The sequence below is a fragment of the Dipteris shenzhenensis genome, chromosome 11 (genome assembly GCF_047967505.1).
Source record: "Dipteris shenzhenensis isolate YYH24624 ecotype China chromosome 11, Dip_SZ_1.0, whole genome shotgun sequence".
NCBI lineage: Eukaryota > Viridiplantae > Streptophyta > Polypodiopsida > Gleicheniales > Dipteridaceae > Dipteris > Dipteris shenzhenensis.
The window spans coordinates 17,540,546-17,554,349 of NC_141606.1; the positions used below are offsets into that span (position 1 = coordinate 17,540,546).

Below are 13,804 nucleotides of genomic sequence, written 5' to 3' on the forward strand. Positions count from 1 at the left end.
GCACTCCCTGTTTTGGCGCGCTCCCTGTTTTGGCCCAAAAGAGGACATTTTTACACCACTATATTTTGGCAAGATGTCAACATTTGATTGTTTTGGCCCAAAAGATGAGTTTTTAAATCCCTGCATCTTTTGATTATCAAATATAAATGGCATAATGTTACATATCAAATCAAATGACAAGGCATGATTTAGATGAATATCATGCCTTTTTGCACCATCTAAAAAACTTGTGTGAATCACAATATAAAATTTGTGACACATAACCACCTTTTTGAATACTTTGTACTTCAAGCAATTATTTTATAAAAAACTTAGATTCTTTCTTTGCTTGCTTGATTTTCCAACCACTTCAACTAATTGTTGCTCGCTTTTTTGGGCTCGCTCGCTTTTTCTCACTCGCTCTATTGACTGCCTCTGCCGTGATCATAGACCTCTAGGGACACCGTCTATGAGACCGAGATGCTGACCCCTCCGCTCCGTCCTACGGTAGGGGACCACCCTCCAGGCCTCTCGGAAGGAGATGGCATCACCGTCTAATGTCTGATGATGAGAACATATGCTCCTATATCAAAAGGATGTCCATTGCCTACCCTACCACTGCCCTGTAAAACTCTTGCCGAAGGATCAAGTACTGTGGTTGACTATGAGCATGGTCGTGGAGCCCATGCACATTCCAACTCACTAAGGTCTAGCTCATGAGGATGTGGAAGCAGCAAACAAGGCTCTCCTGTGAGTGGGTGCCTGTTCCATAAAGACTGCCTTTTGTGACTTTGCCAGGGGTTTGGAGGGTGAGCAATCTATGCCCGTATGTCGGCATACTAGGGTGGACACTAGCTCAATGCCAATGTTCCGTCCCCACTTCATCATGAAGGAAACTTCCACCCCAATCAAATCAGCACACTTCTAGAGTGGCCAAAAATATGCATGATCGATCTATGCCTCAAGCGGCAATCTGATAACCCCTACTGCCAAACCACACATCGGCTTCTCCCACGTGAATCTCAATTGAAAATTCACTTCAACACCATGGGAATGCTAAAGGACTATTCCCTGTGGCCACATCCACTCGTCCATCATGCATGAAATCCGATCCCCCAACATAGCATCAAATACCATTGGGGACCACTTCTCCAACCTCATGGAGGCGAACTAGAATCTCCAAACTGGGTGCATCTGGGAGACCACTACGCTGATCAAACCCCCTTTTCAAGGCTACAAGATCACAACCGTTACCTCTAGGGGTAGAGGGTAAGAGTTTGGAATCTCTAGATAGTTCCAGGGCCCCAATCTCCAAAAGTCCCGCAGTAGGGGACACCCAGGCTGAAGTTTGGGAGCTATAGACTAGGAGGACGAGCCCATTCCCTCTAGCTCTCCCTCTGAATGGAGGGAGGGGGTGGGATACTATGATAAGGAACCGGAACGAGGCATTGTCTTACCCTTTCCCGATGGCAGGGGGAGTCAAGACAGGTCCAAGGGAGGGAGGGGAGGGGGGGAGGCTGAAGAACCTGCTATAGAGGGGGGAGGGGGAGGGGGGAAGCAAAGGGGGGGGTCAAGTGGTGACGATGACCATAGCAAGAGGAGCGAGGGGGGGATGCAGGGATGAGGGGAGCTTGGGAGGAAGGGGAGGGAGTGGAGAGGGAGACGGATCCGGGGGAGTAGGGGCAATCATACGCCCACCCTTTTTGATGAAAAATACATTGGAATTTTTTTCCTAGCTCAGGAAAGCGCAATAGTTAGCATCGAAAGGGAAGTGTCGATATTATGGTCACAAAAGATGTCAATATTCCCATTGACACATGGTAGCAGTAATATCAACAGTATTTTTTATGCTTGTCATTAATTTTCTAGATTAATTTTCAACTGTAATATCAACACTGGCAAAGATTTTTTGATGCTAATATGGATGCTAATGGGATGCTAATGCTAATATTGACGCTAGTAAGACATCCCGAAGCTATTTCGATACCAATATCGACACTAGTTTTTGTGGTCAATTTTTTTAAAGACAGATTGGGTCTTGGCCAAGCCCTAATCTATCCTTTTATATGAAGGCACATATTGCACTATTGTATTGTATTGTTTGCATTTATTGAGTACAAAATTATTATGTTGTTCTTGAGGTCAAATTTTCCCTATACATCCTATACATAAGAAACTAGTATGTGTCACTTGTCCTATCCTCTAAGCCACTGCTCTTGGCATTTTCATTATGATTGCCCTTTCTTTAGCATGATGATTTTGCATTAATGTGTCCAAAACGTTAATACTGCCATGTGTTGCCGTCTCATGCATTTCCTCTATTGTGACCAAACAACTAACTAGAATTCCACCTTTTGTGAAATTCACCAAGGCATTGTCAACTGAGTGGCTTGTATGTGATTTTTGTCTATCCAAAGAACTCATTGATTGGTATGGCCTTACTTTGCTTTCATTGTACAATTCAGAGAACACATTGCCTTGTAAATCTTTGAGCTAAGCTATACCATTGCAAAAACCTTCAACTAGCCAATGGGGTCCATTCAAACCCAACTTGAAATTTGTTTTGATAGGCCCTAGCTTCGCATTGTAGACTAACATAGGCATACCATTCTTCAAATTCTTAGGCACAATGTGTCTATCATGCCAGGCCTTCCTCTTGCACTGTATCACCAATTGTGACTAGGCTACCCAGAGGCATAACTCATCCAGGTGGCTTAGTTGATGCAATCACCACTTGATTGCTTTTGGCTCATTTAAGTGATGCTTGGTGGTAATTTTGAGACTCTATACAATAAATTCTAAGGGAACAACTGCTTCCAAGACAAAGGCCATACAAAAGGGTGTAAGATTAGTAGCCACCTTGTAAGTAGTCCTATAGGCCCACAAAGTAGAATGAAGTTTTGTATCCCATTCACCCTTAGCTGATTGGATGATCTTAGTGAGGATGAGCTTAAGTGTCTTGTTTGTTGACTCAGCTTCACCATTGCCATGAGGATAGTAAGTAGTGGAGACCATATGCATGATTTCGAATTCCTTCTTAAGAGACTGCATCACATCATTAAGAAAATGTGTACCTTGGTCATTGATTGGTTGTAAATGGCATCCATATCTACATATGATATTCTCAAAAATGAACTTAGTAGTGCTTTGAGCCAAGTTGTCTCAGAGTGCCTTGGCTTCTACCCACTTAGTAGCATAGTCAATGGCTATAATAATATATTTAGTATGAGTGAATGAGGCTGGGTTGAAAGGACCAACAAACTCCAAACCCCATCTCTAAAAAGCTTCCCATGGACAAGTGGCTACAAAGGAATAGATTAATTGCTAATAGGCACCCAGTGAATTGATAGACGTCACACTACATGAACTTAGTCTGAGCATATTTGAACAAGGTTTACCACCATAGACCTGCTTAAAAAGCTTTTCTATAGTTAACTCACCATAAAAATGTCCTCTTAAGGGACTCGAGTCAGATTCTTGCAGCACAATAGCTCGTTCATGTGGCAAAACCCATCTATGAAGGAATCCATCTTTGCACATTGTTGGTATAATAGTTGTCCACAGATCAAGGTGTATTTCCAAGCCTTCAAGGCTAGTTGTCACTGCTTATCTCGAGGTATTGTATAAAAAAACTTGTATTTGAAAAATAATCTATCAACTCAGCATACTCATTCGCACAATAATCAACTGCAAAGAGTTCAGCATCTAGTAATTCCATGGTAATGCCTTGTGTATCCTCGGATGGTGGTAGTAAACTAGACTAACAGTCAGCTCCTACATGGCTCTTGCCTATTTTATGAAAATTTTAAAATTTAAACTCCTCAAATAGAAGCATCCAACGAACAAGGCATCCTTGAATGATAGTCTTGTTGATAAGATAAAGTAAGGCTTGATGAACCACATAGAACACAAAAGGATTATTGCGAGTAGATAATGTGTTAGTTTCTACACACTGAATACCATTCCCAAAGCTTCTTGCTTAGTAGTGCTATAATTAGACTCAGTAGATGTCATTAACCAGTTGGCATAATATATTGGATAGTGCAATCGACCATCTAGTTGAGCCAAAGTAAGAAGCATCTACATGTACATGGAAGATCACATCCCACCTTGGTTGCCTTATAATAGGAGTAGCCATTGCTAAGCTCTTCAACTTATGGAAAACCACACAACTCAGCATTCAACTCAAAATTAGCATCTTTATTTGTCATCTCATATAAAGGCACATTAATCTTGGCAAAGTCTTTGATGAACCTATGATAGAAAGTAATAAACCCAACAAAGGAATGCAATTGAGTTAGATTCTAAGGTTGATGCATCTGCTGTATAGCTTTAATCTTACTTGGCTCAGTTCTTATGCGATATTTGGAATGACGTGACCGAGAATCATCCCAACTGAAACACAAAATACACTTTTAGCTAGGTTCAATGAGATGCTCACTTGTCTGCAGACCTATCTAGGTACCTAAGATGATCTATGTTTGAAGAATAAACACAGAATTCATCTAGAGATGGCAATGAACTTGGTGTGATAATCTCAAAAAGTTTCAACCATAAACTTTTGAAAGGTTGATGGTGCATTTCTCAATCCTAAAAGCATAACTCGGGTCACATAAGCACCCTATTTTTTGATAAAGGCAGTCTTGGATTGATCTTTTAGGGCCACTGTGATTTGCTATAGGCACTGTAACCATCCATAAATGAGTACGTCTCATGTCCTACAACTTGGTATAGGATTCCATCAGGAAAGGGTATAGGAAATGGGTTAGGGACTGTTTGGAACTTTCTGTAGTACTACACACAGACTTGAAGTTTGCTATCTTTATTAGACACAACCACAATAGGAAAGAGCTAGCCACTATTATCAATGGCATAGATAAACCTAGCATGCAAGAGTTAAACCAACTCAACTTTTACCTATTTGGCATAGTTAGGATTCATTCCGTACCTTTGCTATTGAATTGGCTTAGCATCTGGTAGCAACGTTATCTTATGTTTACACAACTAAGGAGGAACTCCCCGTACGTTTGTGTAACTCCATGCGAACACATCCTTGTATTGGATAACCAAATCTCTGATCATTCCGAGTTCCTCAGAAGAAAGATTGGCATGTACCACTACCATAGCAGGATGATATTTTGTTCTTATGTTGGCTCTTGAACCAATTGTTTAGTACCAATTCTAGTGATAATCTCACTAGCATCTCAGCCTCATTTGAGCAATATCTTGTTCCCCTTCACTATCCTCAGTGAAGTTACTAGGAAAGAGATCGTTTTGCTTAGCAATCTGCTTGTTCTTCAAGTTCTATTTGATGTCTACAGCCACTTGAAAAATGTCAATCTCACCCATTGGTAGGATCTGTAGCTCCATTAATCATAACTCAACATCCTAAGGAAATGGATCTGTGACCTTCACATCTTGACTATTTGTCTTGATGATCATTTCTTCTAAACCCAATCATGGAGTACTTTTGCACTCTTCAGCCAAGGTCATAATAGTAGTGGGATAGGCATGCTATTCCATGGCAATCACAAAGAAGCTAACTATATAATAGATGCTACCTATAGAAATGACCACATCTTGCAACATACCTTTGGGGTTAATTGGTCATTAATCTGCCATGCACACTCAGAAAGGTGATTGATTATATGACTTGAACTTTTGTCTCTAAGAAATCTCTTTGGAAATCATGTTCAATCTTGAACCACCATCCAATATCACTCCCAATATGGTTTGTTTCTTAAACTTGAAGGTGACCATTAGGACTTCCTCATCAACTATTGGATATAAATCACAGGTGTAGTGGCTAAGGATTGCACCTCTTTTGGTTTCTTAGATGATTCCTTGATTTGTTGAGCAAAGAAATCATGATAGTATGGAGCTATTTGCAGTAACTCAGAAAATGTCAAACTAACTTGCATATTCTTAAATATTTTCCAGATTGGGCCAACTCTGTGCTAGATTCTTATAAGCACTCGGTTTTATTTCATTTACCTTAGATCTTGAGGATTTCCATCTCCCAGTAATAGACTACTGAGTTTGCTCGAATATCTCTAGTGTTGGAGCTCTACCTTTCAATTCCCTTGAAATTTCGGCTACCAACTCCTTTTAACCCTTCCAATTGATGTCTTTACTCGAGCCATCTGTGTCTTCAAAGGTTGCCACTAATCCTTTCGGTCGAGTGACCACTTGGGCATCAACTGCATCTGGTAGGTGGGCTACAACTGCTCAGCATTCTAGATCCACTTCTTTTCTTTCCATGTTATTCTTGAGAAACTTCAAATGTTCAACCCATCTTGGATAGTCAGAATGCATATCATTCTCTCCACAACAGAAGCACTTGATCTTAGATAAAACGGTCTTCTCCTTACTATTCTCACCTTTGTCCTTTTGCTCGAGACATGGTGGTTTACCATTTGGTGGTTGAGGATCAATTGCCACTTGGTTTGTTGGCACTTGAAGTTTTTAACCATTGAATCAACAATTTGATACATCATGCCCAAACTTGTTGCAGGTGTTACAATACTTAGTCTTGTATTCCTCTTCCACAAGTCCACCCCTAGAACACATTTCTCATTGTTATTTGGCTTACTTCGAATGGCCAATTCTTTTAAGGCCTTTTTTAGCTCACTTTTGAGCTTGTCTTTCTTTGCTGGCATCTCCTCAGTATCAATGTTAGCATCTTTCTTCTTTGCCTTGTTCTTTGAGCCTTCACTTTTCTCCAAAGAAAAAGCTTGGTCTAGTAGTTCCTCATAGGTTCTAGTTAGATTGACTACTCTGGCTTGTGCATATCAACTTGGGTGCAACTTGTGGTCAACTAGGCTCACATAGACTTGTCATCTAGAACCCTACTCAATTTGTTGATGAGAGCTTACATTCTAAGTACAAAGTATTGAACAAATTCTCCTTTGTTTTTCTACAAATCACTTAACTTTGTCCAAACATCTTCTTCATTAATATCTTGCTGAAACTTTTTGTGATACCTATGTAAAGCATAGCCATGATAGCTTAGAAGTGCTAGTATAGTAAGAAGTGGAAAATTCCATGTTAGTCAAGTCATCCTAGAAACCAGACCAAAAGATGACAGACCATGACTTCCCAACCAAGAAAGAGGAATAAGTTTTGGGTTGAGAAGCTAGTAAGGAGACCGAGGCGAAGAATCTTACCAACCCAAGCAAAAATACAGATGTTACTTTTATGCAGAATTGGGCCGTGTCAAGAGAAGATGCAATCTATGGAAATAACAAATCAAACTCCTCCACAATAGCTCTAAAAGGAGAGAAGTGGAAAGTGATTTGGATTGCTAAGTAATACTCACAAAAGCTCCTAAGATAGTGGATGCCAATGTAATCACTCATTCCAAGGGACAAGCAATAGATTAAGAAAGGATCCATAAAGAGAAAGATATCAACTAGAAAGACAAAATCAAGGTCAATGAAACTATCAAGGGAACAAAAGGGAAAAGCACCTATACTGAAATTCTAAGAGAACAAATCCTGAGCATCCTACAAAATTCCAAGGGGAACCAAACTTTGGTTAAGAAACAAGAAATAAACATGTCACCAAGCACTACACATAACCTAGATCTAAGTCAAGGCAAAGAGATGTGACAAAGAATGGGAAAGAGCTTAATAGTAGAGGATCTATTACATCTACCCCCATAATTTGTCACAAGCTTTTTGCAAGATAGTTTGCATTAGCTTGAGACAAGAAGAACATACCCATGATTGATTCACTGACTACCATTTTGGTGATTAACACCCTAGTGTTAGATGAGGTGATACTCATCGTCACAATCAAAATAAAGAAGAAAAGAACACAATGCATCATTGTTAATGGGGGATCAAGAGCCCACATTATTTTTGAAAGCTTGGTTAAGAACTAAAGTTGAAATATTTGAAGTGATCTCCATTCGGGGTAAGAATGACAAGTTAATGGCTAGTGGATCCTTGAGGAATTCTCTAGGATATGAAAATCATAGCAGGGTGTACTACATCATGAGCCTAATTGCTATAGCCATAGAAGAAAATGCATATCCACCATTGCTTTTTGGCAAGGCCTTGTCTCAAGAGTGCCAAACTTTTCCATGGTTAGACCTCTGAAGTGATGACAATCAAAATTGGGGAGAAAGAGGTAAAGATATAACCAACCCCAATAGGATCTTGAAGAGCTACAGACCTAGGACCTAGAAGTGGAAGACCAATTCCTACAAGACATTAAAAGAAGGATGATGGAGATGAATATCTTACCAATGGGTTGGATCAATATCTTCCAAGTGGCAAGCAAAATGGCAAAAGGGCAAAGCAAAATAGCTCCAGTTTGAGCACTACTCTGATCATCTGATGACTAAAATAAAATTGGCCAAGCCAAAGGTCACAATAAGCTGACTCCACTACACAAAAAACCTAGTTTCCAAGCCCACAACTTAGGCACAAAGGAAGAATATCAAAATGTAAAAGTGAGTTAGAATATGATAATGAATCAACTCAACAAAATAAAGTATTTATTCACAAGGGAGTTAGAAGATGATGCAAAATAAAGTAATTTTTTTACAAGTTTGCATGGAGCTATACCAATTTAAGAGGTGGATCAACTTAAGAAAATAAAGGCTTAAATCACAATATCTAAAATTAGGCACGAAGGAAGAACCTTGGAATGTAAATTGAGATAGACCATCATGACAGCTCAAGAGAATAAAGGTTTTATTCAAAAGTTTAAACACATCCGTGCATGGGGCTACACCACTAGCGTAAGAGGTGTACCTCCCAAGATCTACCAAATCAAACTTTGATTGGTAATTGACACCGAGGTAGTACAACAACAGAGGTACACCATGAAACCTAAGAATGCCAAGAAACTTAAGGCCAAGCTTGACTAACTAATCATAGTAGGATTTATTATACCAACAACACATTGATTGATTGGATGTTTCCAATAATGGTGGTCCCAAAGAAGAATGGGAAACTCTGAGTATGTGTGGAGTATAGAAATTTGAATTCCTAGAACATAGCAAACCCATTCCCATCCCCTTTATGGAAAACATCCTCGACCAAGTAGTGGGCCATGAAATAGTACTCGTTCATGGATGGGTATAGTGGTTACAACGCAAGGCAAAAGATTTCTATAATCTTACCAATTGCCAATATCACTGACCAAAATGTTGAAACATGGACATGGACAAGAAGCATATGGACATCTTTCACTTTTTCTTTTGCTCATAAACCCACAATTTACCATGGGGTCATTAGCATTGTGTCTACAAAATTTTGAAAGAGGAGGTAAGTATGAGTATGGTTTTCTTGTACATTGTTCTTTAATCTTTCATGCTAGCTTCTCAACTGTGTAACCTCGAGGACAACCCTATAATTTCATCTCCCAACACACAATTTGGTTAGGTGTAGTTGAGTCAGACATTGAAGCTAACATTTTCCTAGAACAACACAATATTGTATTGATATAATATTGGGCACCATGTTCACATAAGAAAAATGAAAATGAGGAGGAAGTGTATGCAAATTGTTGGGAGAAGTTTTGTTTGTGCAATGACAAGGATCCTATGGGTTGTGAGCAAGAAAATTCAATACTTTGAAGTGGGGCACCAAAAGGAGGGAAGAAGACCAAGAAGGCCAAAATTTTACCTATTATGTGAATGAGAAAGTAGAAGAAACCTAGTAGGAGTTATTGTAGTAGTTGATAAAATTTAAGATAAAACTATAATAAAATGATGCTAATGTGTTTTTGTGTTTCGTTGGCTAAGTAGTTAAACTAATTATTTTATATAATATTGAAACATCTAAGAAAATATCATTACCAAAATTAATGAAACTTTTGACATATTTTCTCAATAGAGTAAAATTAATGACATGGGTAAAGATCATATGCATCCTTCAGCGTTAATGAAACAAGAAATTTCCAAAGTCTATGAAATTGATGTGCTTGAACAAAGATGATGATGGGCAACAAAAATGACAAGCATATCAGGAAGGGATTCTAAAATGGGAGAATTTAAGGTCCTCTCTCCACATTTTATTTTCCCAAAAGCCTTGGGATTTCCCCAATTTTAGATTGAATTTGAGAGACATTATTTGAAGAATTGGAGCATACGGTGAATTGGCCTTGATTTTGGAATTCATTTTTGTTTGTGATGTAGGATGAACATTAGTGGACTAGGGGGCGCACCTAAAGTTAGGTAACTATATGCCATGGATGACATGGGCTCAGCATAAGGAGTTTCTTAATCCAATAAATTCATAGAAATATACATACAAATTTTCACTTTTCCAAATGTCTTGTCTTCTGCCTTGGTTTGTCAAATTCCACCAAAGAGAAACACTTTCTACCAATGATTAGTAGCACATTTACAAAGTCATCAAGTCATAAAATTACAACAAGTTCTTGATTGAGCATAGCGACCAATGCAAAGGAGACAATATTGCAAAAGGGACTTGGGAAGGTCTCACAAGATATGAATACATTGAATTTTAGCACATCCAGAACTGATGCAACACACAATATGTGTGCACTATCTTGGCAAAGTTCTACACTGGGAGTTGTATCATCATGCTATCGATACTATTAAGAGCTTAAGTAAGGAAATACAAATAGAGATATAGCACACACAATACATCTAGCTAAATGAGAGAAGGTAAGGCTATGCTATTCTATCATTATCAGAAATTAATCATACTACCTAGGCCTTACTAATGACCAACAAGCAAGAGAAGCCTGGATATGGATGACTAGGGGCTTTGCTCCACACAATGGTGGCAAATCGAGAGGAGCTATTTAGGAAGGGACATGCTCAAGGACCCCAAGAACCAAAGAAACCAAAATGTTAGTCTAGGTTGAGACGTGCTCTAGTGTGGAACCAAGGGGGTAGTACAAATAGGAACATGTGAAGGCTAGGACCAGGAAGCTAGGCCCAAGGCAATAAGAATCAAGGACAAGGAGGAAATGAGTTAGGATTGAAAGCCTAGGTGCAGCTAGGGTTCCAAGCTTAGTTCTACCAAAGTAGCATACATAGTTGCAAAGAGACTAAGGAACCTAGACCTTCGTTGTGCCTGAGTAGCAGAATTGGGATGTGTAGATAGAACCTAGACTAATCAAGTGAGAAGTCAACGAATCACAACCATGTGCTCTCCTAAACCCTAATGGAGGCTATGCGCTACTATCATGTGATAGCATTAATGTTTGGGAGGAAGCTACATTTACCCTAAAAAATAGACATACAATTCAAATATCATCTACCCAACAACTCAATGCTGCTATTCCTAGATTTACTACTTGAAGCCCATATTTTTGTTATTCCATTACATGCTACGGAAGCTAGATGGAATGAAAGTTTGCATTCTAGATTATGTGTTGTTGTTGTCCCCATATTGTCCTGGCGTTGCTTTGTAGCTTCCTCCTCGCAATCTTAATTGCTTGCATTGTAATTGCTTCTTAGAACTTTAAGGTAGAAATTCTAGGATCTATCTAGATTGTTTATCAAGGTCTCCTCGCAACAAAGGGATAATCAATGTGATCATTCCCATGCTTTTTGTGTCGCTCCAAAGATATCCACCATGAAGATTTGATTTTTCTCTTGTATTACCATGGGAAGCATGTCCATGCTTTTGGAAGAGAAAGCAAGTCCAAAAGCATGTCCATGCTTTCTCTTCCAACCAAAAGCATGTTGATGCTTTTGGAAGAGAAAGCAAGTCCATGCTTTTGGAAGAAAGTCTTTATATACGAGGCTCCCATCTCTGTCCCTTCATTCACGCCATCCTCAGCCTCGACTGCAACATCTCGCTTTGCCATCTCTCGTCCCTCATTCACGCCATCCTGATCCTCGGCTGCCAACATACTCCCTTCCTTTACTAATAAGCCATGGCTCTGAATTCTTATTTGATTCCCACCTTGTTAGCTCTCTTGCTAGCTTCCCATCTCGTTGGTACTCCAGCAGCACGTCCGGTACCTCCAACATCAACACCGACAGAAACCGAGTGCTATTCATCAGTATATGCTTTTGGAGATTCTACCACGGACACTGGGAACGCAATCATAATCGACAGTACTACCTTCGCCGTCGCCAATTCGTTGCCTTACGGCAGCACCTTCTTTGGCCAGCCGACTGGCCGATTCAGCAACGGACGACTCATGCTCGACTTCTTGTGCGAAGCTCTCAACATGTCTCTCGTGCTTCCTCACCTCCAGCAGCAAGCTGGAATACGTACGAGCGACAACTTTGCCGTAGCAGGCTCCACTGCTCTGGCGCCGGCTGTGCTCAAGGAATTAGCCAATGCAACGACTTTGACGCAATATTCACTCGACGATGAGCTCAAATGGTTTCAGGACGACATAGCGCAACTCGGCGTTCGTAATCTCGGAAAGACGTGGGTATACTTTGGCGAAATGGGTGGCAATGACTACAACTACGCCTTTCTGTCTGGAAAATCTCCTGCCGTCGTAGCCGCTCTCGTCCCACAGGTGGTCCAAAAACTGAACGACTCCTTAGAAGCGATCCTGAGCAGCGGATTAAAGAGAGTAGTGGTGCAGGGGGAGTTTCCTATGGGTTGCATGAGCATCTACATCCACCTGATGAATATGTCTGGATCGAGTGCCCCAGAGTCGGGCATATATGATGCCCACGGTTGTGTAGCAGGGGTGAGTGCAGTGAGTGATGAGCACAACCAATTGTTGCAGAAGGTGGTGGAGGAAGCAGCGGCAAACCATCCAGATGTGGAGCTCGTCTTTTTGGATACGACGGGAGCATACTTGCATGTGTTAGAGCATGTCTCTGATTACGGGTTCACTAACGTAAAGGATGCTTGCTTCGATTTGGGTCCTGCGCTCTTACGGAACAGCCACGCTGCCCCCGCCTCCGCCACCGCCACTCCTTCCATCACCCCTTGTTCTGATCCCCAGCACTACGTGAGCTGGGACGGGATACACATGACGGACGCCATGTACAGGGCCATGACGGACCTCTTCCTCAACGCGGGTTTCTCCTCTCCCTCACCCAATTTCCTCACCACCGCACCCTGCAGGAAGCAGCTCCAGTAGGATCGTCAGCATACTTATGGCAAATGGATCTATCATTCTGTCTTGATTTGAAGTATATATATAGCTCTATTCTGTTTTGATTTCAAGTATTACGTAATCCCCAGTGACTAGTCGCCCTCTTGTCAGCATAGGTTCTTTGGTCTAAACAGCTGCATCTCCTTGCTTTAACAGCTTAGGCCATGGGTGTCCCCCCTTGTAATATATGGCATTTAATTTATTTTTGGTCTGCCCTCAGGGTAGCCTTAGCAACTATGAGATTTTGGCAAAGCAAAAATTAGGCATTTTTTGAATTTTTGGAAGTGCATTTTTCCTATTAGCCTCTTCTTCATTGGACTTGAATGCACATTTCTTGAATTTTTGGAAGTGCATTTTTCCTATTGGCCTCTTCTTCATTGGACTTGAATGCAGACTTTAAAGTGGTTGACTCTCTCTCTCTCTCTCTCACCTCTCTTTCTCTCTCTTTCCTTCTTTATCTCCTCAAGTCTTCCTACACACTATCTCGACCTTTTCTCCCACACCCTCCTCTCTCTCTCTCTCTCTCTCTCTCTCTCTCTCTCTCTCTCTCTCTCCCCTTTATTTCCTCCTCCTTCACACCATTTTAGTGGATTCCTTTTTGTTTACTTTTTTTAATCTTGGGTAGGCCTTATGAATGATTAAATATCATTCACCTTGTTTTTGACATAAATTTGCAAGCTTGAAGTACTCAGAAATGTTATCTTGTAGGAATGTACTATGAGAGAGCCAGAAATGTTATCTTGTAGGAATGTACTACGAGAGAGCC

At 40.5% G+C, this 13,804-nt stretch overlaps 1 protein-coding gene across 1 annotated transcript; it reads left to right on the forward strand.

The window, feature by feature from the left end:
* Window positions 1–11,847: 11,847 nt before the first annotated feature.
* LOC147896695 (GDSL esterase/lipase At1g28570-like) lies at window positions 11,848–13,023 on the forward strand. The gene has a single exon (XM_087381939.1). It carries the CDS (start codon window positions 11,848–11,850, stop codon window positions 13,021–13,023), a length of 1,176 nt encoding a protein of 391 aa, XP_087238065.1.
* The last annotated feature ends 781 nt before the right edge of the window (window positions 13,024–13,804 follow it).